At 44.4% G+C, this 27,289-nt stretch overlaps 1 protein-coding gene across 4 annotated transcripts in view; it reads right to left on the reverse strand.

Moving 5' to 3' along the window:
- LAMA3 (laminin subunit alpha 3) overlaps window positions 1-27,289 on the reverse strand; it is a 241,390-nt gene that overhangs the window by 175,933 nt on the left and 38,168 nt on the right. For all 4 annotated transcript variants that reach the window (XM_067699449.1, XM_067699451.1, XM_067699450.1 and 1 more), the window contains exons 3-7: window positions 11,629-11,746; window positions 10,238-10,356; window positions 8,836-9,006; window positions 5,795-5,886; window positions 2,404-2,519 (exon numbers count right to left, since the gene is read on the reverse strand). In XM_067699449.1, coding sequence (XP_067555550.1) covers window positions 2,404-2,519; window positions 5,795-5,886; window positions 8,836-9,006; window positions 10,238-10,356; window positions 11,629-11,746 — 616 coding nt within the window. The remainder of the gene's footprint in view (window positions 1-2,403; window positions 2,520-5,794; window positions 5,887-8,835; window positions 9,007-10,237; window positions 10,357-11,628; window positions 11,747-27,289) is intronic.

A 27,289-nucleotide genomic window follows, 5' to 3' on the forward strand; every position in this document is an offset into this window, starting at 1 on the left:
ACATGCATTATCTCATTTAATCTGCACAATAACTTTCTAACGGTGGTGCTAGTATGCCTATAGCCCAGATAGGGAGTCTGAGGCTTAGAGAGGTTGAGAGACGTGCACACAGTCACAGACTTCACGAGTAAGAGAGGCAGAGTCCTGACTTGTCTTTCTGTGACTCCAACACCTGTTCCCAGTCAACACTCTAAGCCTTTCATCCCAGCACTATCTATAATAGTGATCAACTGGAAATCATCCTAACATCTAATTATAGGGAAATGGCCAAGCAAACAACAGTATATTTGCTTGCCTGTCAGTTCTATGAAGTCAAGAACTGCTCGTGTTTTGTCTGTAATAGAGCATCGTCCCCAGCACACAGTAAGTACTCAAACACTTTGTAGATACACTCGAATCCAGAGAATGACAATACTATTGAATACGTGCTATCAAAAAAGATGTCCAAGAGTTTTTCATGATATGGGAAAATATTTTAAAATATCAAGTGAAAAAGCTCAGGGTATACAATTGTATAAATAATATACCCTTGAGCATGTAAAGTATGCATGAAAAAAAACACCAGAATACCTAACAAAATATTAACAGTGGTTCTCTTTGGGTAGTAAAAGTATTAATGATTTTACTTTTAAAAAAAAATTCCCCAAGTTATCTACAAGTAATGTATGATGCTTCTAAAATTAGAAAATACGATTTAAACCCCATTTAGGATTTTCATCATTGCCAAGATGAAAAAAGATCTAACAAGTAAAACACTCATTCTCTCTTAGGCAGAATATATATTCACTACATTCCACCTAGATCCAATTTTCCGAGTCTTTCTAGGAATTTGTGTTTTAATCAAGTTCTCGGATAAATCTGTTAGGGTTAGATTTTCAAGCTACCCTGTTTTTAACAGGCTGAGCCCCTTCTTATTTTCATTTCCTCAGTGGTGCCGTGATTGTTTTAAAACTTCTAAGCATTTACATTTACTACGTCAGTTATTTCTTAAGAAGTCTATTTATTCTGAATTGCAGTAACTCAAGTGGAATTTGGAAAGCATCTAACAAATATCTTAACAGGTCTGATTTCCATAGGCTGTTTATAATTTTTAACCATTGTGGCAAGTGTAAAAAGGTTAAAAACTTATGAAAGGAAATTATTTAAAATTTGTCATATGTGTTGGAGTAAAGCGTTGTCATTCACTGAGCGGTTCCATTAGTCTGGAAAACTAACCGCACGATGAATGTTGGAATTCATGTGATGACACTTATTCAGTCAAAGTATCCTAAACCAGCACCTGAAAGTATTGGAAGAAATAACCCCTGATTATTACTTTTCCCTCTTTGGGGCCCTATTATCCAGGGGTGAGGAATCAGGAATTCACTGCAAAGGAACCTGTTAACTATGACTCTAAAGTGAGAATGGCCATCCGGGTAACGACCTGGACCTAGAGATCACCTGAGCGTTCACCTTGGGCAACACCTTCCAACAATGTTAGCAACTCTCAAAGCGTGCTCAGAATTCCCCACTGGAAATGCATTTTAAGTAATTTTGCTGGTCACAGAGACCATCAGTCTTATCTCTTAAAGTTACCAGAACTATTTGGCCAGAAAGTATAAAGTATAGATTCTTCCTTACACATCTAGTTCAACAAACCTGTATCCAAACGCCTTTTGGTCATTTCAAAAAAGCAAATCTGTCTTCAAATGTTAAGAATATTCAGAAAAAATAGGCCACAGTCTCCAAAGCCAATAACTAAAAGTTACAAAAATGTTTCCAGCAATTGGAATAAATATATGGTCTTCTAAGAAGATGGGTTTAAAAGAAAATCTTCAGTTGGATGTCATGGGCTTGTTTGTTTAAATAACAGTTTTCTTACTTTATATTGTGCCCATAATTAAAAGCAGCCTCTCCTCTTTCTTCCTTCCTTCTCTGGTCCCCTCCATCCTGCATCCCCCTCAGTCCTATTCCCTCAATACTTCCAGCTCTCTGTTTAGACATCAATCTCACCACCTTCTCTGAATCTCGGTCCTCAGAATAATTAGGATTCCAATCCAGTATCACATCCTAAGAAATGATAAGGGTTTACAATTTAATAGTGGCTGCAACACATTTTAGATGGCTAAAAAGAAAGGCCAATTGTCAAAGCCCAATCCTTGCATATAGTGAATGCTTAATATATATTAACGAGCGTTATTGTTGTTATTTTTGTTCTCATATTTGTATCTGAATTTAGAGTGGGGCACTGTTACCTCCAGTCTGTGAGTTATTTGCTGCGTAAGACAGTTCTGAGTCCCTAAGACTGACATGATCTCGCCCTCTTCATGAGCATGGGGAAAACACTGCATCAGTCCTCAGAGATGGGGGGATGGGGATCATGGGTGGGGCCTCGCTTCCTAGCGCCGCTCCCCCAGCACTCACCTTCACACTCATTGCTCTGCTCCCGCGTGGCAGGCCGCCAGTGCCTCTGATTGTACCCTGCACAACAGCGATCACATGTCTCCCCACAGGTGTGGTGCTGGCATTCACACCGAAACCTGAGCATGTAGCAAAGCACATCTCAGTTACTGAAAAGTTGTTTGTTTGTTTGTTTAACTGAAGTACAAGATCAGTTGCTCCTGTGTGAAAAACTGAGTCATCATGGTCACCCATGGTACCACTGAGTGATTATGAGAACAGAGCACTTTGCATACGTTCTTTCAAGTCCCCCGATCCCGCTTACTATCTCCATTTTACAGGTGGTGACACTAAGATCCGGAGACACTTAAACACTTGCCAAGGGTCAGGAGATGATAAACCGAGGGCCAGATTTCTAAGTTAAGTTTGTCGGACTCCAAAGTCCCAGCTCTTTCTTCCCTATTATGTTAGATAATGCTAAATCAACACAGGAGCGAGCAGGTACTGAGTGTACTGAGGTGTGCTGAATATCAACGTCTTCACAAAAATCTAGAGTAGTCCTGTGAGATGGGTCAGGATTTTTACTTTCCACCCGGGATCTAGTGCAGAGATTCACCAAATCCAAGAGACAGTTACTAACCAGATCTCAGAGGACCCTGCTCCAAGGGTCCATGCCAGCTCCAACAAACAGCTCCATCACAGGAGCCAAAGCTCAGATTACTCAACAAGGCGATGGAGTAAAGACAAAACTCGACATTCAAAGAACTAGACACCTGCCTTAGAACGTTTCTGAGCTAAAATGAAATCGTTGCAGCCATGGTGTTGGATGAGAACTCCAAGCTCTGAGCTTCCATTCGTCTGTGCTTGAAAGAGGATTCAAAACAGAGTCTAAGAAGACCCTTGGCTGTGCCCATGGGGATCCCCTCAACTCTTCTGAGGGGAGGTGGGATGGTTACGCTCCTATGGGAAGGCGTCACGCCTCTCCCAACTCAGCTCCCCGTCAAAGCAAATGGACATAGATTTAACTGGCAGCACAGAACAGCTGGAGTCCAAATGGGCTTTTGTCAGAGATGCCATTTCAGCTCATTGCCAATGAGGTGTTTATTTGCAAGCTGAACTGAAAGAACATTTAGGGAAAATTGCTTGAAGAACATATAGTCCTATTACTCTTTTTTTTGGAGGAGGGGTTTATTGTGGAGTCCAACTACTCTTACAGGGAGATTCACATTGAGCATTGAAAAAGAAAACAGAGCTGGGAACTTGTCTGAATCATATTGTCACTCCCAAATAATTGCTTTTTCTGACTCTCAGCCCAGGTTGATGGTTGATGTAGAAAATTTGTCCTTGCATCAGTTGTAAGGATGTTATTGAAGATGTTGTTGACTGGAGAATCCTCTTCCCGACGGCCACTCCATCCACCTCCAGGTAGATTTCTCATCTGGCCCTAGCATCAACACTCATCTTCTCCTACACAACTGATTGCTTTTTAGATTATGATCATAGTGAAATATGAAACTGAGCAGGTCTCCCTTTTTGAGCTGACTGCCAGGAAGCTCAGAATTAAAGCTGTGATCCACCCATGTTTCCATACATCACAGTCAGCATGGTACCCATGCTTGATTAAATCCTCCTCTGCCTCATCAAGAGGTTCTGCTTGGTTTCTGATTGTCCAGCCGTGGCTCCCTCCATTGTCACTGAATCCCCTTCAATACAAGATTATTTCCTATTCATGGAGGCCTCCATGAGTCATTTGTGCAGGTCACAACAGGCAGGGGGAGGCAAGGCAGTTGTGCTGATATAGCCCAGTGGCAAACTGAGCCTTTCACGGAGGGATGGGGAGACAGCCTCTCCACTCACACACACTGCGAGCAGTAAACTGCTCAGTGCAGAACCCCCCAGGTCCGCCAAGGGCACGGGGCTCAGCAGCTCTTCCAAGTGGGAAGCTCAACCCCTCTCCGATGACTTCTCCTCCTCTCCCAGGTGGCATCACTTCATCTCAGGCTCAGGGACCAAGAGTGACCTCTTTTCTCCCCTCTCGTTCCAACTCAGGTCTTCCCTGACCCGGCTTCTAGTGCCTTAGGGCCTACCCTTCAGGAGTCTACACGGCAGCGATGGTTTAATCATTAATAAGCTCCTTGCCGATTAAGGGCTAGTCAGTTGATGGATTCACACTGCTATGTCAGAGAGCACTGCCGGATCCCTGAAGGAGGGCTGACAGGCTTAGGGATTGTTTCTAGACAGGGAGAAGGGTGCCACAAACTTACCACGCAAGTTGGTAGCTGGCATCTCTGCCTGACCATGAAGCTAGGCCTTATGATGTACAAACCTGAATCTGACTAACAGTAAAATGTACCCCTGGTAAATGCTGCTCGTGTGGAATTGGAGACTTTAAATAAAACATTGAGAGACAATCATTACTATATCCAGCATCTGGTAATTTCCAGCCCTTCAAAGTATCCTTCCTAAGGTGATAACACGAGTGTATACAATTGCATAACACAATATTTGAGATCCATGCATCTTACTGTATGCGAAATATACCTCAATTAAAAGCAAAACAGTGTTACACCCATGTTCATAGCAGAATTATTCACAATAGCTAAAGGATGGCAGTAACCTAAGTGTCCATCAACAGATGAACGGGTAAGCAAAACGTGGTGTATATATAATGAAATATTATTCAGCCTTAAAAAGGAAGGAAATCCTGACATGTGCTATAGTGAGGACAGTATATGCTAAGTGAAATAAGCCAGTCACAAAAAGACAAATATTGTGTGATTCCACTTCTACAAGGCACTTAGAGTAGCCAAATTCATAGGGTAGAATGGTGTTGCCAGGGGTTGCTGGGAGGAGGGAATGCAGAGCTGCTGTTTAATGTGTACAGAGTTTCAGTTCTGCACAATGAGAAGAGTGCTTGGCTGCACAACAATGTGAGTGAACTGAACACCAGTGAACTTAAACCACCCCCACTTAAGAATGGTTAAGACGGTAAACTTTATATTATGTGCACTTCACCACAATTTTAAAGATGAAAAAGGATTTGAAAACATTTACCCCTGATCTCACTAGACCAGGGATGACAAACAAATATTATTTCTCTTGCCAACTCTACTCAATTATTTGTGGCTGCCTGGGGCACTGTCTGGAGCAGGGGTGGGGGAAGGGGGTCTGGGTGGCTTTGTACCTGATCATGCATAGAGTGCTGTGATTGATTAACTATGTCTGCTATGGGCTGGTTGCAGGTGAGAGGGAAGTGTAGGGGTGGAGGAGGGGAGACATACACATCACCTACTTGTTGGCATTGCAACATTCTTGTTGCCGGCAGGAACTTAGAAGTATTTAACAGGATGCAAACATCTACTGAAACGATTAGATTTATGCATAGAAAGCTGAAAAATCTATACAATGTACTCACAGTTTTTCAGGATTGTTTGCACTGCACACTTCAGCATGGCCATTGCAAACACACCGCCCACCGATGCTGATATCCTTTATGCTATAATAATACTATAGAACAGAAAAGAGAACGTGTCAGTTTTACTAAACCCCAACATAAACTTTCCTTTCCTAACCTTTAACATACATCTGTACTGACCCCGCTTCCTTCCATCCTGTACTCCTGAGCCTCCCTCAACACAAAAGGGAGCCACGTTTGGGTGTAACTTTTCTTACAAAGCAAATACGTTCCCCAATCAAATTGAATAGCCCACTGCTGAATCTGTCCATTTTTAAAAATCAAATGCTTTAAATGCACGGAGGGAAATGACCTCGGACAAGAATCATACCCTACAGCCTTTGGGAAAGGGATTAAGTGCTTCCTAGTTTCTCTCTTCTTTTTTTTTTTTTGCGGTACGCGGGCCTCTCACTGTTGTGGCCTCTCCCATTGCAGAGCACAGGCTCCAGCCCGCGCAGGCTCAGCGGCCACGGCTCATGGGTCCAGCCGCTCCGCGGCACGCGGGATCCTCCTGGACCGGGGCACGAACCTGCACCCCCTGCATTGGCAGGCAGACTCTCAACCACTGCGCCACCAGGGAAGCCCTCTCTTTTTTTTAAATGTAAATCTGAGTTCCATAAATTGGACATATCTATCTACCAAAAAACATCATTTTTATAACAAAAATTTTGTAACTACTGTGTTTAGGGCTTCAGGAAAGGAGAGAATATTCACAAAGATGGATCAGATACAGCGCTGATAACGCTAGCAGTTGCGGAAGCCTTGCTAGGTCAGGGTTAATGAAGCCAAAGGCAGAGGTTCAAGCTCCAAAAGGCCAGACAGTTTCAGACCCAGCTGAGGCTCGGTCCCTAGACCAGGCCAGCGATATGCACAGGCCATCTCGTGGACCAGGCATGTCCCCAGCACGGTGGAGGCCTCTCTACTTGGGACCGTAGGTGGCCTCATCCTCCGGCTCCCTTACTTCTCAGACTTGGCAGGAGGCACAGGACTCAGTAAGGAATTCAGAGGGTGTGAAATCATCTTTCTCACTGAGGTCAGGCCACCAGTGAGAATATCAGTGAGTGAGGAAGTCTGTGAATTCACAGGGACAAGAGGGTTTTGTATCTTTTTGTTGTTGCTGAGATTAGTCATCCTAAACCTCCCCACAGTCACTCAGGGCTGGGGTTCTGTTCTGATCTCCTCCCTAAAAGCTGTTAAGTGTCTTAGCTTCCCGGCAACGTCTTACTTAGTCTAAAGGCATCAACAATCCCTCTTGTTAATATGGATAAAATTCAGTATTGGAGGGCTTCCGTGACAAGTTCACACTCAGAAGCTTTCATGCTGATCACCACAGAAATTTCTCTCTACACGTGGGTTAGGGCAGCAGCGGCAAGAGAGAAGTCTTCCATCAGCCTTCACCCCAGCACGCATGATACGTGTGATAGGACACCTGGTATTCTGGCTCGTCCACTTAAAGAAGCAACCTAGACCGCTGGGGAGGGAGTGTCAAGATTATATATGTGATGCACTCCACAAAAAATTACTTAACAGAGAAGACTACGTTCACCTAAGTGAAAAGAAATCTACATACATACGAGTACCAATCTTGCAACCCTAAAAAGACAAAAAAAAAAAAGTGGTGAGGTACATTTGTGGCGAGGCTCCAAAACACCTGGAGGAATGGAAACGCAGTCTGGCTACAGTTGATCAGAAAGCCCGGCTCGCCCTTGTAAATTGCGTTCTTGGATCCAGTTGTAGTTCCCACATACAACAGCTCAGAGGGAGCTAAGGGGGCTTAAAAAGTCAGAAAACAGGGCTTCCCTGGTGGCGCAGTGGTTGGGCGTCTGCCTGTTGATGCAGGAGACATGGGTTCGTGCCCCGGTCTGGGAAGATCACACACGATGCGTAGCGGCTGGGCCCGTGAGCCATGGCCACTGAGCCTGCGCGTCCAGAGCCTGTGCTCCGCAACGGGAGAGGCCACAACAGTGAGAGGCCCGCGTACCGCAAAAAAAAAAAAAAGTCAGAAAACAGGCCACCTACACTCCAGATGACTGGCCTTTTTGGAAAATGCTCAAAACTGTAGCAAAACCTAACTTTTCTCTCTCCCTTCCTTTCCCAGCTCCCTGACTTACTTCCCTAAGAAGCCAAACTCTGTAAGGTAAGCTGGCATCTTCCATTCACCCTCCCAGGTCCACTCTCCACCCCTCTCCACCCTGCCCTTTGCCCTGGGGCTAAACTTTATGGGATGACAAGGGCCTCTTGCTCTCTGGCCTCCTGTTAGGTTTGACAATTGGGAGGAACTGGGAGGGAATCAGAGGGTGGGAGAAGAGTGAGCTCGGGGTATTTATTCTGCTGGTTCCCTCTGTGCCCAGGCGACAGGGTGCCGTCCTGACACTGAGAGTAGACGATGTTCATCTAACCCTAGTGGAGTGTACTGCTGCTCACCAATGCCCACACCCCTCTGCTTTGGCTCGATTACATCACCCAGCCTCCTGCATCTCCACGGGGCTCTACGACCAGTTCCTGCCAATGGAAGTGAGCCCTGTGGTTACGAGATTGTTCCTCCCTATGCTCTTTCTCTCTTCCCTCATCCGCTGACCAGGTGCAGGAGGTGCAGAGGAGGACCCTGAGGTCCTATAGGATGGCTGTGCCTCTACAGAGAAACAGCCTGGTTCCCTGAATAACTGTGTGGAGCTGATCCCACCTGCTGACCCACATTAGACCGTGACATGAGCAAAAAATTAACCTTTATTGTGTTCGCCTCTGAGACTTGGGGATTATTTGTTATAAGAGCAGACTAATACCAGGATGGCTGTCCTCTTTTGCCTTTCATCTTCTCTGAATATGATTTGTCTTTAACCACCAAACTTCTAAGCTATACCTAATATTTCAGACAAGAACGACTCTTACGCCTATGACATTACTGGCTATAAAAGTTTACTTGAAGGAGTTCGAGGCAATGAACTTGATAAGCAAACAAGGTACCAAAAGCTGCTGTCTTGGCCCGTCAAAGCACTACTCACCCGCCGGGTGACGGTTGGATCTCTCTGTGCTTTGGAGATGAGGTGTCCCAGAAGAGTGTTGGTTCGGAGAAAACGCAGGCGGATGTTCGTTGCCTGGGTGAACTCCCTCAGGGTGTGAGAGAAAGTAAAATTTTTTGCACCTGGACGACCATTTATCAAGGACACCACAACCTAAAAGAACCACACACACATAGAGGGGGAAAAAAGTCCTTTTATCAAAATTTAGCTGCAAGTAACTAAAAATAACTCACATGCCCCCGAACACTTACTTGGTTTCTTTGAGTCATTAGATGTTTCAAAACCTGGGCTTTCAGGTTTTATAAATCATTTCATTTACAAACCCTTTGTTCTATCACTGTCATTGTGGCGCTATACACACTATGAAATGTTCAAAGTATAACATGAAAATCTACAAATATAAAGAAACAATTTTTGTCAAGCTGCATCAACGAAACAAAGCTAAAGTAATCTAAAATCCCGAAAGAGGGTGAAAAAAGGAAGTCTTTGGATATAAAGTTGACAGTGAACAGGACAAAAAAAAGTCTATATAATACCCAGGTTTAGGTTTTTTTTTTTTTTTTGGCCACACCGCGCAGCATGCGAGATCTTAGTTCCCCGACCAGGGATCGAACCCGCACCCCCTGCAGTGGAATCATGAAGTCTTAACCACTGGACCGTCAGGGAAGTCCCCCAGGTTTTGTTTTAAAGCTTGAGGCGATGAAGTCCAAGTCCCAACCAGTTACTGAGACATGAAACACTGACCGATCACTGGAAGATACTAGATACAGCTGCTCAAGAAAGATCTCTCTACCTAAGGAGAACGAGACTGACACCCTTTAAAGAAGTTCATTTGAAACTCACTCCATGGGATGCTTCTCTGATTTTCCCCACTCTGTTTTCTCATCTTCCCTAACGACAGACTGGCTGACTTCACAAGGACCACATGCAACCCCAATGAGACAGCAACTGTTTTCTCCCCTACAGATGATGCCCATCCTGCCAAAAAGGATCAGGGATTAGTTCTGCCACCAACCCCTCCTCTCCCCACTCTTAGGGGAGGTAATGTGCTTGTGAAGCAGTGGGAGGGTGCTTCACCACAATCACTAGTGACCCACTTTCTAAATAGTCCACCAGAAAAAAAGAGTTCAAGACCTGTGGGCCGTGAATGCAGAATCCTGAATTCCCAAGGAAAATTAGACCTCAAATAGAATGTGCAATGTCAATTATACCTCAATTTAAAAAAAAAGATTTCCAACCCAACTCAATCTGGGAGTCTTCGACGTGATTCCTTTCCATCTATGTTAGATTTCCTTGAAGGTGCAAGTTTCACAATTATGAAAAATGTGGCATCTTCATGTTCACTTCTGAGTCCTATCTCTCAAGGCCTCCCAAATCTACTCACCTCACCATTCTCCAATGGCACGATCCGGGAGTAATCAGTAGTACAAAGTACATCGTCGTCTCGCGTGATCGCCCTATTTGCTTCCTGTCCAAACTGTTCCAAACAGTCTACTTTAGAATCTAGGAGGGAAACATGTTAGTACTGTCAAATAAAATATTATCATCTTGCTGTAAATCTCTTAAGAAATCTTATGTTTACTTAAGAATATACATGAAAAGGGAAAGAACAGAGAAGCATTTAAGATTTTTAGACGGAAGCTTAGAATGAAATTCTTAATTCACGAAGGAAAATACCAAGTCATTTCAGGCCACGTGACTTTCAACAGAAATGTCTGGAGATATGGTTCTAAATCCTCATTCCTCATTAGGCAAGTTTACCCTCTAAGGAGCATTCCTGGAAAACCCAATGCCTTTGTAAGCCAAATTCCTGTCCACCTCAATTTGTCACAGGGTTCAGAGACCCAGACATTCTTCATTAGTGAAAAAGACAAGGTCAAGGTAAGTAATGTGAAAGGCAGGATCCATAAAGATGGAGCTTAGTTCCTAATTCTACATAAAAGGAAATGGACTGCGACTTCCCTGGTGGCGCAGTGGTTAAGACTCCACGGTCCCAATGCAGGGGGCCTGGGTTTGCTTCCTGGTCAGGGAACTAGATCCCACATGAATTGCCACAACTAAGAGCCCGCATGCCTCAACTAAGGAGCCTGCCTGCTGCAACTAAGACCCGGCACAACCAAATAAATAAATAAAATATTTTTTAAAATAGGGACTTCCCTGGTGGCGCAGTGGTTAAGAATCCGCCTGCCAATGCAGGGGACACAGGTTGGATCCCTGGTCCAGGAAAATCCCACGTGCCGTGGAGCAACTAAGCCCATACGCCACAACTACTGAGCTCTCGTGCCACAACTGCTGAAGCCCGTGCGCTTAGAGCCCGTGCTCCACAACAGAAGCCACCAAAATGAGAAGCACACATACTGCAACAAAGAGTAGCCCCCGCTCGCAGCACCTAGAGAAAGCCCACATTCGGCAACGAAGACCCAATGCAGCTAAAAATAAATAAATACAATAAACAAAAATTTTAAAAAATATATATATTAAAAAAAAGGAAATGGACTGAAGCTATGGCCCAGTTATAGGTACACTGCTTCCCCCTAAATAGTAGCAAGAACCATTATCATAAGAGGTGTTTCAACCCCAGTTATACATGTGTATCCTTGGAATTCATGCAAGTGCGCTTGAGAAATAGGGATGTTCCAAGGGTAACCTAGCAAGTTAAAATTGACCAGCCCCTGACTAGCCACACTGAGAGACTAATTTTCTACTTAAACCCACAGTCTTGATCTGCTGCCAATAATTCAAACCCCTCATAACATGGTAGGCTAGATTACTTACGAGCAAAATATTGCCAAGGTGAGTAGGTGCTTCCGAAGTCGACAGATCTTTCCAAGACCCAAAGATCAGGGCGAGGAGAATTTGCAAATTTGATTAAAATATAGGCCACCTGGAAAAGCTGATAAAGCAAAGGACATACAGTTACTCAAGTCGCGGCATCTGTCCACACCCTCCATCATCTCTATATGATGCTGGTTCCCAAGGCAACACATCTAGCCACACCTCTCCCAAGATCCAGATCCCATTTCTAACTGCCTACTGGACATCTCTAATTGGATGCAGTCTCTCAAGCTTATCATGCTCAAAACCCAAATAATCATTTGTTCTCTTTCCACCGAATCTATCCATTAATCTTTGTCACATCTTAATCATTATACCCTTGAGTTTCAACCAGCCTACACAGCACCTTCAAGTTTGTACATTCAGAGAAGTCTGATGTCAAACAACAACCATCGTGGGCTAAGCTCTTCTAGGAGCAAGAGCCGGTAGTACAGCCCTGAGCGTCTCCCGTGAGTGACACAGCCCTGGTTCCAGATCTTGGAGAGCTCACGGCTGCAGAACTGAGACCTGAGCGGCTGCCTGGTAGAGGGTAGCACCTCCTTCTCCTGTGCCATCTCCACTCACCCCCTCTTTTCCTGATTTCTCTCCCTCTTACTGATTTTCTTGTTCATCCTCATCGCTCTTTGCCCACGGCCAGGACAATGCAAACGTATGGGAGACATGAAGCGCAGCTTTGGTCCAGTTTCTTCATCCTCCCACTCTTGAATCCCAGTATGCCTCCATGATGGACCCCAGGAGTCCCTGCAGTCCACTCCCACCCCCTTCCCTCAAAACTTATATCTGGCTTGACTTGTGAACCCTGAGAGTCTATATGCTTAGCAAAGTGCCTAGTATGAGTTCATTGTTCATGACAATGAACATGGGTGTTAAACAAATCTGCTAACATGTTAAGAACTGGGGATTATCCCCATCCCCCCACTCCCCAACCACAAGGAAGAGATTCCACAGTGACTTTCAGAAAAGACTCTGCCACCTTATTAACTAGCCCAGTAGAGCCATTTGAACAATGAGCTCATCTAGTTAGAGAGAGAGGCAGTACTCAGACCCTGTGGGATCCTTTTATTTCTTAGGGAAAAAAAATAAGGGATTTTCATCTGTATATTTTTCACATACAATAGTCTGGTAAGAGTCATATATATATATATATATATATATATATATATATATATATATATTTATTTATTTATTTATTTATTTTTTTGCGGTACACGGGCCTCTCACCGTAGTGGCCTCTCCCGTTGGGGAGCACAGGCTCCAGATGCGCAGGCTCAGCGGCCATGGCTCACGGGCCCAGCCGCTCCACGGCATGTGGGATCTTCCCGGACTGGGGCACGAACCCGTGTCCCCTGCATCGGCAGGCGGACTCTCAACCACTGCGCCACCAGGGAAGCCCCCATATATATTTTTTAAAGTCTCAGAGCTACTAGTTGATTGTGAATGTTCCCAACTCGACACTAGAAGCCAAAATCTCTAGGGCAATTGTTCTCAAATTTTAGTCTCAAGATACCTTTACATTTTTAAAAATTATGGAGGACTTTCAAAAGCTTTTCCTTACGTGGGCTATGTCTATTAATTAAGAAATGCCATATTAAAAATTAAGGCTGAGAAATTTTTAAAATACATCTTACTAATTCATTTAAAATAATAAAGCATTACATTTTAACATAAATACCATATTTTATGAAAAAAATACTATATTTTCCAAAACATAAAAATTATAGTGAGAAGAGTGGCTTTGATTTACATTTTTAAAATCTCTTTCAATGTCTGCCTTCATAGAAAACAGCTGGATTCTCATAGCCACTTCTTCAGTTTGTTGTAATAACGTTGTTTGGTTTGAAGTATTTGAAGAAAATCTGGCCTCCCATAGATCTGTAATAGGAAAAAGGACTTAAGAGCTTGTGGACCTCCTGAAAGGTCTTAGGAACCCCATGGGTTCTCAACTGCACTTTGAGAACCACTGATCTTGGTCACAGAGATTATCCTTTGCTCTAAGAAGCCCCTTTGCTTACTTCTCTGTGGAAGGAAGAATTGTCACACCAATTACTGAAAACCCTAAGTTCAGCCAGTTTTGTCTCAAACACTCACTCTTTGATCTTGAAAAATCTGCTTCCCTGGGTTCAGATTAACACTCTCAGATTTTCTACCCATCCTTGGAAGAAAATGATCCAACCTCATGTAAAGTAGCAGGATACAAAATTAATGTACAAAAATCTCTGGCATTCCTATACACTAATGACAAAAAATTTGAAAGAGAAATTAAGGAAACACTCCCATTTACCATTGCAACAAAGAGAATAAAATACCTAGGAATAAACTTACCTAAGTAGACAAAAGACCTGTATGCAGAAAACTGTAAGACACTGATGAAAGAAATTAAAGATGATACAAACAGATGGAGAGGTATACCATGTTCTTGGATTGGAAGAATCAACATTGTAAAAATGACTGTACTACCCAAGAAAATCTACAGAGTCAATGCATCCCTATCAAACTACCAATGGCATTTTTCACAGAACTAGAACAAATAATTTCACAATTTGTATGGAAACACAAAAGGCCCCGAATAGCCAAAGCAATCTTGAGAACGAAAAATGGAGCTGGAGGAATCAGGCTCCCTGACTTCAGACTATACTACAAAGCTACAGCAATCAAGACAGTATGGTAGTGGCACAAAAACAGAAATATAGATAAATGGAACAGGATAGAAAGCCCAGAGATAAACCCACGCACATATGGTCACCTTATCTTTGATAAAGGAGGCAAGAATATACAATGGAGAAAAGACAGCCTCTTCAATAAGTGGTACTGAGAAAACTGGACAGCTACATGTGAAAGAATGAAATTAGAACACTTCCTAACACCATACACAAAAATAAACTCAGAATGGATTAAAGATCTAAATGTAAGACCAGACACTATAAAACTCAGAGGAAAACATAGGCAGAACACTCTATGACATAAATCACAGCAAGATCCTTTTTGACCCACCTCCTAGAGAAATGGAAGTAAAAACAAAAATAAACAAATGGGACCTAATGAAACTTAAAATCTTTTGCACAGCAAAGGAAACCATAAACAAGACAAAAAGACAACCTTCAGAATGGGAGAAAATATTTGCAAATGAAGCAACTGACAAAGGATTAATCTCCAAAATACACAAGCAGCTCATGCAGCTTAATATCAAAAAAACAAACAACCCAATCCAAAAATGGGCAGAAGACCTAAATAGACATTTCTCCAAAGAAGATATACAGATTGCCAACAAACACATGAAAGGATGCTCAACATCACTAATCATTAGAGAAATGCAAATCAAAACCACAATGAGGTATCACCTCACACCGGTCAGAATGGCCATCATCAAAAAATCTACAAACAATAAATGCTGGAGAGGGTGTGGAGAAAAGGGAACCCTCTTGCACTGTTGGTGGAAATGTAAATTGATACAGCCACTATGGAGAACAGTACGGAGGTTCCTTAAAAAACTAAAAATAGAACTACCATATGACCCAGCAATCACACTACTGGGCATATACCATGAGAAAACCGTAATTCAAAAAGAGACATGCACCACAATGTTCATTGCAGCACTATTTACAATAGCCAGGACATGGAAGCAACCCAAGTGTCCATCGACAGATGAATGGAGAAAGAAGATGTGGCACATATATACAATGGAATATTACTCAGCCATAAAAGGAAACGAAATTGAGTCATTTGTAGTGAGGTGGATGGACCTATAGTCTGTCATACAGAGTGAAGTAATACAGAGTGAAGAAAGTCAGAAAGAGAAAAATAAATACGGTATGCTAACACATATATATGGAATCTAAAAAAAAAAAAAAAAACTTTCTGATGAACCTAGGGGCAGGACAGGAATAAAGACGCAGACATAGAGAATGGACTTGAGGACACAGGGAGGGGGAAGGGTAAGCTGGGACGAAGGGACGAAGTGAGAGAGTAGCATTGACATATATACACTACTAAATGTAAAACAGATAGCTAGTGGGAAGCAGCTGCATAGCACAGGGAGGTCAGCTCGGTGCTTTGTGACCACCTAGAGGGGTGGGATAGGGAGAGTGGGAGGGAGACGTGAGAGGGAGGGGAGATGGGGATATATGCATACGTATAGCTGATTCACTTGGTTATACAGCAGAAACTAACACAACATTGTAAAGCAATTATACTCCAATAAAGATGCTAAAAAAAAAAAAAGCTAGTTAGGAACTGTAAGGTACTCTGAAAACCATAAAGCAATACCTAAAGAAGGAGAAATAATTTCCAGAATACATGTACTATTATTACATAGTGAAGGAATTCATAGGAAATCCAAGAACTCCCAGTTTAGATAATCAGAACAAATATATTTCCTAAAGACTGCACATCTCTCCTAGACCACATCAAAATAAGACTGCTTTTAGATATGTAAGAGAGAATACAAAGGAAACATTTTTGGGCTTCCCTGGTGGCGCAGTGGTTGAAAGTCCGCCTGCCGATGCAGGGGACACGGGTTCGTGCCCCGGTCCGGGAAGATCCCACATGCCGCTGAGCGGCTGGGCCCGTGAGCCATGGCCGCTGAGCCTGCGCGTCCGGAGCCTGTGCTCCGCAATGGGAGAGGCCACAACAGTGAGAGGCCCACGTACCGCAAAAAAAAAAAAAATTTTTGGATACAGGAATCATTTAAAACATTCTTAATCTCTTCCATCAAAATCCTATCATCATAGCATGTCCCCTAAAAACCCTATTTATTTAATAGTGTGTGACCTAATGGTTACTATGTTCTAGGTACTATGTCAAGCACCTCAGAAACATTCTCACAATGAAAGTGGGATTTTATGAACCCCACTTTACAGATGAGGGATGTGCGACTTCGAGAGGTGAAATAATGTGTCCACATCTTGCGGGTGTAGAAGTCCACCACCTCTGTATATTCCACTCCCTGATCATTAGCAATGCCACTGAACCTGACAGATACTTAACATTTAACCTGTTTCATCCTGGGGAAAATAACTGTCGAAGTTCTAAACACCTTTATTTCCAAATATGCTAAAAGTCCATTACAGGGAGCCCAGAGGTAGGGAGCTATGTGATAATACATCTCGATGGTCATTTGAGCGCGTTGGTTTCTAAAGCTGCACTTTCTGCTGGTACAAATCCCCATAAATGAAATAGCCTTGGTAGCTCAGAGGGCACCTCTCTTTGTTTTGTTTCATCCTGTCTGAGATAACATGTGATCCCTTTAAGGCAGCACGTCAGTTAAAAATCCCACCTCTAGCAGCAAGGGGAGGCATGCCACAGTGTGTCCCCTCTGCATGTTACATCAACCTGCCACCCGGACCTAATTGAATAAGCTCTGGGATTCCACCAACTCATCTTCCAGCACCTACCAGACAGGACTTTCCACTCCAAGATGCTTCCCTCCCATTTTCGTCTTAGGAACTTGATTCTGAGATTCCTCAGCACAGGATTACGTGCCCTGACACTGGGAGGCTGCCTTTCATTCTTGCTGAGCCCATCTGCACTGACAGGCCCTGTTTCTCTCTCCCCACCACTGTGGTGCACCTTGCAGTGGCTTCCTGCCAAGCACTGCAGCTCTGCTGCCAATCTCCCCTCGATGTATAGATTCAAAATGGTGCTGAGAGGCGGCCTCCGGAGGGGGTTCACAGGGGGTTCACGCATGTTAAACCAACAGGTATGGATTTATTCTCTTCTACTTGATCATTTTAAACGCTGTGCCTTCTAAATGGCTCCTCTGTTAAACCCCTGTTATCGGTTACTTATGTTTGCTCTGCGATCACTCAACATACTTCAAAGCACGCCTGAGTGACCCTTGAGACGCATGGATGTAAATGAGGGCCCTTTACGAAACAAGAGAGCACCGGGCAGTGGAGTCACTAGAAGCAGAAAAGCAAAGGCCAAGCTGTGCATTTTCGGAGAAATAACGTTTGGGAGTTAAGGTAAGGAGGGAAAAGTGACCGAGAAGGATTGAGTTGTCATCCTCTCTCCACATGCTTCTGAAACAAGCTAAAGATGGCTTGACCTTTGCTGACGAGCATTTAGATGGAGGTACAAAGTAACCTTTTAAATAATGTTTTAATGAAGCAGATAATAGTCATAAAAGGTGCAGCAAGAGGCACTTTGACTTCAAAAGCCTTCAGGGGGAGCAGGTGAGACAAGCCAGCCCTTTCTGTTCCTCATCATGGTCATGCTGAAGCCTCTGAGATTCCAGCTCCTACAGCCCAGCATCTATCTCATTCCATGGCCTTCCCAGATGCAGGTAGTAGCTGTTCAATAAATGCCATGAATGAATGGATGAATATTAAAGTTGTGCAGTCACCACCGAGTTTGGGAAGTGGGCTCCAGTTAGCACCGTCGGGTGCCGTGCTCGGCAGTGGACTGCTAACGGCAGAGGAGAATCAACTCCTGGTGGCAAGCCTTTGCTCTGCCACCCACCAGCCATGTGACTCTATCACTGAAGCACTTTGCGACTTAATTCCTTGTGCATAAAATAATAACATAAAACAATCAAAAAAGATATTTAAGTACATAGATGAGGGACAGCTGTATCCACTTCATAGAAATCTTACATCCTCCATCTAAAAGGGCACTTACTATGCTCTGTGGCATATATGTGTTTTCATGTGTCATTTCCACTAGACTGACATCTTTGTGTCTCAATCACTCCTGTTTCCTCAGAGTAGATGCTTAATAAATGTCATTGAATTGCAATGAAATTGAATAAATGGGACATGTGAAACTGCAAAATATTATGCACATGTATTTAAAGTCACATCCAAAATTAGCTTCTTACTCAACTAACCAGCACTCTCTCCTCCAAAAGAGTCTAAGTTATAACGTGAAATAAATCTATTATCATAGCCTTACAATTTGATAAACATACTGTTCCACAATGCAGTGTTTCCTGATTTGCTTCTTCCAACTTATAATTTGGCATAATTTTCAAACCTATAGGAAAGCTCAAAGAACAGTACAATGAATATCCCTACACTTTTCGCTTAGATTCACCAACTGTTAACATTTTGCCACGTTCGTACTTTCTCTCTCTCTCTCTGTCTACACAACACACACACACCTTTTTTTAACCTTTGAAAGCAAGTTTAAGATATCATTATGCTTCAACCCTAAATATTTCACCATGTACCTCCCAAGAACATGGACATTTCTTCTACATAAACTCAACATGTTGATGCCTAGGAACTTTTACCATTCATACAAAAATCTTACATAACACACTGTACATATTAGAATTACCCTGATTCTCTTAATACTGCCCATTGCATTTTTCCAATCCGGGATGCAATTAAGGGTTCTATATAGCATTTACTTGCCAAGTCTCTTGTCTCCTTTAATCTAGAGCAGTCCTCCCACGATTTTTCTTTCCTGACATTGGCATCTTTCCATAACAGAATGTTCCCCCATCTGAATGTGTTTGATTATTTTCTCATTATCTGATTCAGGGTAAACATTCTGGCAGGATTACTACCCATGGGACATCCTCTTCTCATGGCATCATGCCAGGGAGCACGCGATGCCAGGTTGTCCTGTTATCAGTGTTGCTGTGTTTGATCACTTGCTTGAGAAGAGGTACGCCAGATTTCCCCTTTACAAAGTTATCTTTCTACCTTTGTCATTAATAAGTAACCCATGGAGAGACATTTTGAAACACTTATTTTTATTAACTAAATTACAAACGTTCCTACTATCCATGTAAAAATACAAATAAGAGTTAAGAAAAATAAGTCCCAAGATACAGAATCAAACAGTTATAGTTCCTTTAAGGCTGATGCCCATTTGAAAAACTTATCTAATGAGCTAATTTTATAAAAACTTTTTAAAATATTTATTTATTTATTTGGTTGCACTGGGTCTTAGTTGCAGGCTGCCTCCTTAGTTGTGGCATGCGAACTCTTAGTTGCAGCATGCATGTGGGATCTAGTTCCCTGACCAGGGATTGAACCCGGGCCCCCCCGCATTGGGAGCGCAGAGTCTTAACCACTGCACCGCCAGGGAAGTCCCTATAGAAACTTTTTAATTGAGAAGGAACTATGCAGGTCAAGTGGAATTAAACTCCATTTTAGTAAACTTGTGTGAAAACTTCTTATAAAATGAAGTACAATCCTCATTAAACGATCAAGGCCAGTGATGAAAATATGACTCAGCTGGCCTGAAAAAGGATCCTTTTAATCCTGGTGCGAAGAGCACATCGGCCAATGGCTTGGCGAGGGCATTTCTTTCTTTCGGGTTTATCATCACCCTGTCCTATAAAACCCAGAACTTGGCACCATCGAAAAGAGAGTGCTTAGGAGGAAAGTCACCGTGTCCTTCAGGTCCTCTTACTGTTTCCCAAAAGCACCTGCTCACCGTTGAGGGAAGGTCGATCATTCCAGAAACTTACAGGAAGGGACTCAAGAGGTCCCAGGTCAATCTCTCACCCAGGGTAAGAACCTTCACGCTAGAATCTCCTTTTGAGAGGAAAGAAGACCCACTGCATTGCTAAGTTTGGGTCACTACACGTTTCCTCGCTGTCCTGGAAACTTTTCCTCATAATTCCCCCACCTACCCTTTGGGGTAGCACAGATTTCTACCATTTATCCCAAATGACAGCCTGCCCAGAATTTAAATACCAACACCACATCTCCCTAGGTTCTTTTTAATGAACTAAGATTCAAGTCAGCAGGAGGCAAGGATTAGGGTAGGAATTGGAAAGGGGAAGAGAATTAAAGTATCTCACTTCCTCATTAAAAATAACTACAATAACCTGAGAAATAAAAATCCTGAACCAAAATCGAGTCTAAAGTGTTGGATCACTCCAATAACTTGGAAACTGACAAGCCCGCTATTTTTTAATGGAAGATTTCAAGAAAAAAATCAAAAGACAAGGAGAAGGTGAAACATTTTCATCTGTATTTTATGACTGATGAATTCTTAACTCTGGAGGAAAAAAGAGATTGAAGACATATAGCATGGTTTTCAGTCCTTGTGGACATTATAATTCCCCAAGTAGACTCAAAGGGCAGAGCTTGAAACTAACGTATGTTACTCAAGAGCGTTTTATCCACAACTAACAATTTACCGATAGATTTGGTGGTGATTTTAAATAAGTTGAAGCCCATTGGAATCCAAGAACTGAGCTCAATTTCACAATGAAGTCCCAATATTTTATCCAACGCTTTACAGCTACACTCAACTGTCAGGGAATTTTTTTTTTTGTCCAGAACCTGATTCTCCCTATAAAACTCACTTGCCCTCATTCACGCTTTTTTTTTTTCTAATTTTAATAAAATTGGGTATGACATTTACTTCACTCACTGAACTGATAAACAGCCTAAGAATTTGTCTGACAAACTATACAGGACAAGGGAAATGATAATCTTGTTCTTCCAAGGCAAAGAGATTTAACTAACTCAACTTTCGTCACGAGCAAACCAAGTTATCTAATTCCTCCTTTAATCTATCTAAATTTTTTTAACTCAACAACTCCTAAAAAATATATTGATTTCTACAGGGGACTCACACTGTGATAAAGTTCAGCAAAGTATTGCTCAATGATGATTTACCCTAAATCAGATTCTAAATGATGTTATTTCTCATCATTTTTCATAACTGAGTCCACATCCTTCATAATGTTCCAGTCCTCCTCTTGGCCAATACCTTTCTCCCTAAAGGGTATTCTCATTTCTAGCCTGCACTGGTAATGGTCCTTTCCTAATTTCAGTCACATCTCTTCCTTTCTCCCTGTGACATCTTTCCTGAGATTTAGCATCCATGGCTAAATCTGAGTGTTACCTAAAGCTAAAATTTTCCTTTTGGCTGTGTTTCCATTGCTCTTATTAATGGCAGGGCACTTCGGAGACCTTTTTGACAATAGCTGTGCATATCTGTAAAGCATAAGGCTGGTCACTTAAACTGACTCAGCACAGTCATTTTTATTAGCCAGCTTTTTTTTTTTTTTTGGAATGAGGTTTAGGCTGAAGTGTGGTTTCAAATCAGCTGGGCTATAGATTAAATATTCGTCTTAGAACTTGTCCTTTGGCCAAAAGCTGTCCTTACTTTCTGAACACTAAATCCCCTAGCGTGGCAGTTCTCCAAATGGATGGTATCACCATCTGGGGTATTTTATTGGTTGTCACAATAGCAAACCCAAATAAGGAGAGAGACCATGCACCTGAAGAGGCATCAACCTCCACCCTGAAGAAGATCACTGCCAGTTCTGGGTGAGGAGGCTGGAGAAAGGGCCCTGCTGGAGGTTTTGTCTTTTGTAGGTTGGACTTTGGAGGATCCAAATGCCCTTCCCACCTCACGAATCCTGCCGCGCCTCCACCTTTAGAAGCTGAAAATGCCAGGTTTTCCAGCTCTCCTGGCAGGTAAGGCAGCACGGGTGCCTGACCCAGGCTCAGTGAATTGGATGTCCCCTGCCGAGATTTTGCATCTAGAGCAAATGATACAAAAAGGCAGGGACACTGAAGAATTGTTTCTAGAAGCAACGAATATGGCAGCCCCCTCTGGCTTCTGGGGACAGTGGTTGACCCCAGCAGGGACATACTGAGTCCAGGATCCGGGCTGACTGTGACATCACCATGCAGCAACCAGCATTCAGCCACAGCTCTGTCCTCGCAGAGGGACCTGTGATTCTGACTGAGCTGCCTCCTTTGCTTCTGCCCACTTCCTGCACCTGATTCTCTACGATCCTTAGATCTTCATCCACTACCCCACGTCCTCTCCTTCCACCCTCAAAGGTGACTTTTTCTCTTTCACCAGTAAAATCAGAACTATATAAAAGGAATCCCTTGCCTGCCCATCCCAAATCCATGAGCACTTTTGCATCTGCACATCCTCCTCCCTTCCCTCTGGTCCAGTGGCACAGGAGCCTCCTCCCTCTGCACTCTGGATCTCATTCCCCTCCTGCCTTCTCTTGGATCCTTCCCATCAGCTTTTATCTTAGGTATTTATTTTTTAATTAAAGTACAGTTGACTTACAATATTCTATTAGTTTCAGGTGTACAACATAATGATTCAATACTTTTATAGATTATATTCCTTATAAAGTTATTACAAAATATTGGCTATATTCCCTATGTTGCACCTTACACCTTTGATTGTTATTTATTTTATACCCAGTAGTTTGTATCTCTTAATCCCCTTTTCCTATCTTGCCCCTACCCCACCCCCTTCCCAACGGTAACCACTAGTTTATTCTCTGTATATGTGAATCTGTTTCTATTTAATTATATTCACTCGTTTCATTTTTTAGACTCCAACTATTAGTGAAAACATATAGTATTTGTCTTTCTCTGTCTGACTTATCTCACTAAGCATAATACCCTCCAGCCATCAGCTTTCAACTGACTCTTCCATCCGAAGTCAAGAAAATTCCTCTCCCTCCATCCAAACCCTCCTCTAGGTCCACCTACCTCCTTCTTCCCGCTGCAGCCACACTTCAGCAAAGGGTGGAGTGTCCCCCTTCCTCACCTCTCCTCTAGTTCACCCAGAGTTCAGTTCTCAGCCTTCTCTCACCTCACTCCACGCTATTTCCATCTTACACCACTGACTCCCGATTTATACCTGTAGCACAGACTTCTCACATAAGCTTCGGACCCAACAGCCTAGTTACTCTCCACGTGAGATACCTCACCACCACCTCAACTCAATGTGACCCAACTGAAGCCTCATCCTGGCCCTCTGGAGCCGCTGATTCCTGTGGAAACTGTAGGTCTCAATGCAGTTTCCCCCCTTCAGGGAGATATCTGTGTCTGATGCTTCCTGGAACACTGTACGTTTCCTTTAAAACACCCATCCCAGGAGTGATTAAATAAATACTCCCGGCTCAAGTGCACACGGCCTGTAAATACAGGATGTGAGCTTGATTATCCTGCCCACTCGAACTGCAGCAGGAACACTCTGCTACAGGTAGCTGTAGGCCAGGCCAGGGCCCGCGCTTGGCCTGCATCAGGGTGACGCTGGTAGTCAGCCAGAGCCCTAAGGATTGCACTTACTTGGCGAAAAACCGGATGCTCAAAGTCACTTTCACTGTGTTAAAAAGGTGCACCCCCAGCTGAACTCTCGGATCTGGACATGAGACGGCCTCCTGTGTCCCAAATGCTCCCACTTAATGCTCTGGCTCCCGCAAGGACCCCGAGCAGGCATCCTTCATAGCAGGGCGAATGGGAGGCCCGGGTGTGAAGGGTCAGAGTGGGGTGGGTGAGGGACTGTGGCTGGGCAGCGGAGAGCAGTGTGGCCAGGCTGACGGGCATCAGGAGAACTGGAGAGTCCTGTGCCTGGCTCAGAATCAGTGGGGAACCAGATGACCTTGGGTGAGTGAGCTGAACTTTGAGCCTCAGCTTCCTGAAATCCAGCTCCTCCGGGCAAGACACTGTTAGGAACTAGGGCAGGGATTCAAGCCCGCCCCAGAGAGGATGAGAAGTGGAACACGAGCCAGGGAAGTGGGCAGGGCAGCCAGACAGATCGTCCACCGCAGGGGGGTTAAACGGAAGAACTGGGCTAATCAGCTCCAGGCACGCCTGGTGGGCAGGGGCGCAGCACACACCCGCTCTGCCCACTGGTGGAGAAGGGGACTGACGTGGGAAAAACACCTTAAGTGCCAGCAGGAACCATCCCACTAAAAGCAATCTGGCCACCTCGCCAGGAATGAGGTCTGGATCTGAAGATGGTAGACGGGGGTGAGCGGCCAGGCTCCGGAAAGGAGAGTCTGGAGCTAGAGGGTGTGTGGAGCCCCAAAGTTCCATCATCCAAATGCCACACAACGGCCTGCCCACCCCCTCACTTCCTGGGGGGTCCACTTCTGCCCCTCCCCCACTCTCTTACTCCCTGGTCTTTCTTCCCCAATCTGGGGCCCCTTTTCTCCCCATACCCCAGAAGCTACACAGAGTGGGGAGGATTATACCATAAGGTTTATACCACCCGTCTTGCAAATGTGGAATATGACACTATTATAACACTAGGGACTAAGCGGGTTTTAAGGCATAGCTTAGAGCTCCTTATTTATAAATTTTTCTGGGAAAAAAAATGCAAAATAAGTTCTAAATATCTGATGTAACTTTTGGTGCACCTCATTTACACCCATATATGACTCCCCCAGGCAATATTCTATTAAATAAAATCAACGTGAAAGACAATCTAACTAATGACCCTACAAATACCAACCACGTAGTGGTGAGAATCAAGGAAATAGATACACAGACAGCATCAATGAACCTTCCTAACATGAACATAACATGGCCAGTGTTGGGGCCAGAATGTCTCGCTCCAGGCTCTGAGCTGTGCAATCCGGGCGATTCCCTTCATCTTCTTATGCCTTGGTACCCTCATGTGTAAAAAGGAATAATAACAGTACTTAAAGTGGGAGTGTTTGAAAGGGCCCAATAAAAGGCATCCCTCTTCCCTATCTGGCTCAGAACCAACTGAGAAGTAAGACAAAGGAAGAAGGGCAATGGGGACAAAATATCGCCTTTATTTCTGGTGAAGTTTATATTGGAGGACACAGGTTGTGTCTGCTAACGGTGACCGCCAGGTGAGATGCCCCGGGCCGGTGGCCCATGTGTTTCAGGCAGGAGAAGCAGAGAAGGGCATATGCCTGCCTCTGGACACCTGCTCTCAAGGGACAGGACAGAGCCGTGCATGACCAGCTCCTGATTCACACTCACCACCCAGAAGAGGGGCCAGATAGAGGCTGGCAGCGTGACCCAGGTGGAGGGAGGAACGTCGGTGACCACGCCCCACAGAGGGCTGGTGTGAGGGGTAAAAGAGCCGATGACCGCATTGCACTCAGCGCAGAGCCCGGCACATGTGAGGACCTAACCCGTGGAAGTGAGCGCATCTTAAGGGCACAAGTGAGCTTCAGATTAAGTAGCAAAGATGTTAGAACAGATGCTTGCGAAGGGCCATGGAACAGGAGTGGGAATTGAGGATGACGGGGGAGATAGAAGAATAAAGCACGAGAGGGGCACAGTTCATAACACGCTGTGCGCTCATCTCCAAGTGGGGACCATATCTCTAAAATCCTCCAACAACTGCTTCCCAAGGAGATAAGACAATGCAAACCTAAATGGAACATCAGTCTTTAGTCATCACAAAATATATACTGCCTCCTGTCCTGGTCAAGGGACTTGGCGAAAATCTCAAGGAACCATGCGAAATGTCCACGAGCACCTTGCGCCCTGGTTCCAGGCTGGCAGCAGGAGTGGGCTCTTGTTCGGGAGGCGGGGAGATGCCCTGACCGGGGTGATCCTTATAAATGCAGACACCAGCGTGCACAGGCACCCTAGAAGGAATTGTTTTCTTGTGGTTCGGGCCGCCCGTAATGGAGAGGGATTTTTTTCTCTTCATTCCCACTGGCTAAGACACGTGGGTCCCTTCACTGCCAGACTTGCAAGGAAAGAAAGCTGATTCCACTTGAACTGCAATTCAACTAATGGGCCCCAGGGAATAAATCCACCCCTAAATCCGGGAAAACACTCCGAGCTTGAAACTGTCCGTTTGGACGGCTCGATCCCGCTCCTGCCTTACAGCTCCATGACCTCGTAACCTCTGGCACCTTCCTTTCTCGGTGTTCCTCTCAGGGTGGCAAGACCTTTCCATGAGCCAAGCCTGCGACTGGTCACTTCTTGAAACTGCTGGTGTGGGTGGGAGGGCACAAAGGCCTGAGGATGGGCACGTGGGATTATCTCATCAACAGAATCGAAGTTTCTGTTCAGGGACTTCTAAAAGGAAATCCTTGCTTTTTTCTCCCCCATTCCAGGAAATCAATGAGGGAAGCTCTGTGCACCCGCCTTTTGCTTTACAGTTAAGGACTTGAAAATGCTTAGAGAGTCACAGTCATTAGAATGGAGCCCGGTCCATTGGAGTGGGCTGGTTGCGTTGCAGTGGCAACACCAAAATCTCAGCGGTTCAGAACTACACATCTGTTTGCATCTCGTCCGTGTGACATGTCTCTTGAGGATGGACCCTGCTCCATGTCCTCCCCACACAGGGACACAAACCAATGGAGTCCGTATGTCTGGAACGCCACTGAGGCAGGAAGGGAATGTGGTATGTCATGACCAAGGCTGGTCCTGCCGCCAAACTTTCCTTCAAAGACACGGGCAGGTGCGGCCCTGTCTTGAGCCTGGAAGAAGAACTGGGGGGCTTCCCTGGTGGCGCAGTGGTTGAGAGTCCGCCTGCCGATGCAGGGGACATGGGTTCGTGCCCGGTCCGGGAAGATCCTACATGCCGCGGAGCGGCTGGGCCCATGAGCCATGGCCGCTGAGCCTGCGCGTCCGGAGCCTGTGCTCCGCAACGGGAGAGGCCACAACAGTGAGAGCCCCGCGTACTGCAAAAAAAATAAAAAAAGAAGAACTGGGAATCCTGCTGAGCCAGGAACGCAGAGGTGCTGACGCTGAGAGGACCCTGGTTCAGGCCAATTTGGCCCTGCTGTTCCTGCTAAGTCGGAAATTAATGGTGGTGGAGGTTGAGATTTCAAAGGGGTTGGGTTCTTTCTTTTATCACCCAGGCTACCTACACTGGCCATAGAGGATGACAGTGGCTGAGAGAAGACAAGATCAATTCTGGACATTCGGCCAAA

Source organism: Pseudorca crassidens, chromosome 12, assembly GCF_039906515.1.
Source record: "Pseudorca crassidens isolate mPseCra1 chromosome 12, mPseCra1.hap1, whole genome shotgun sequence".
Taxonomy (NCBI): domain Eukaryota; kingdom Metazoa; phylum Chordata; class Mammalia; order Artiodactyla; family Delphinidae; genus Pseudorca; species Pseudorca crassidens.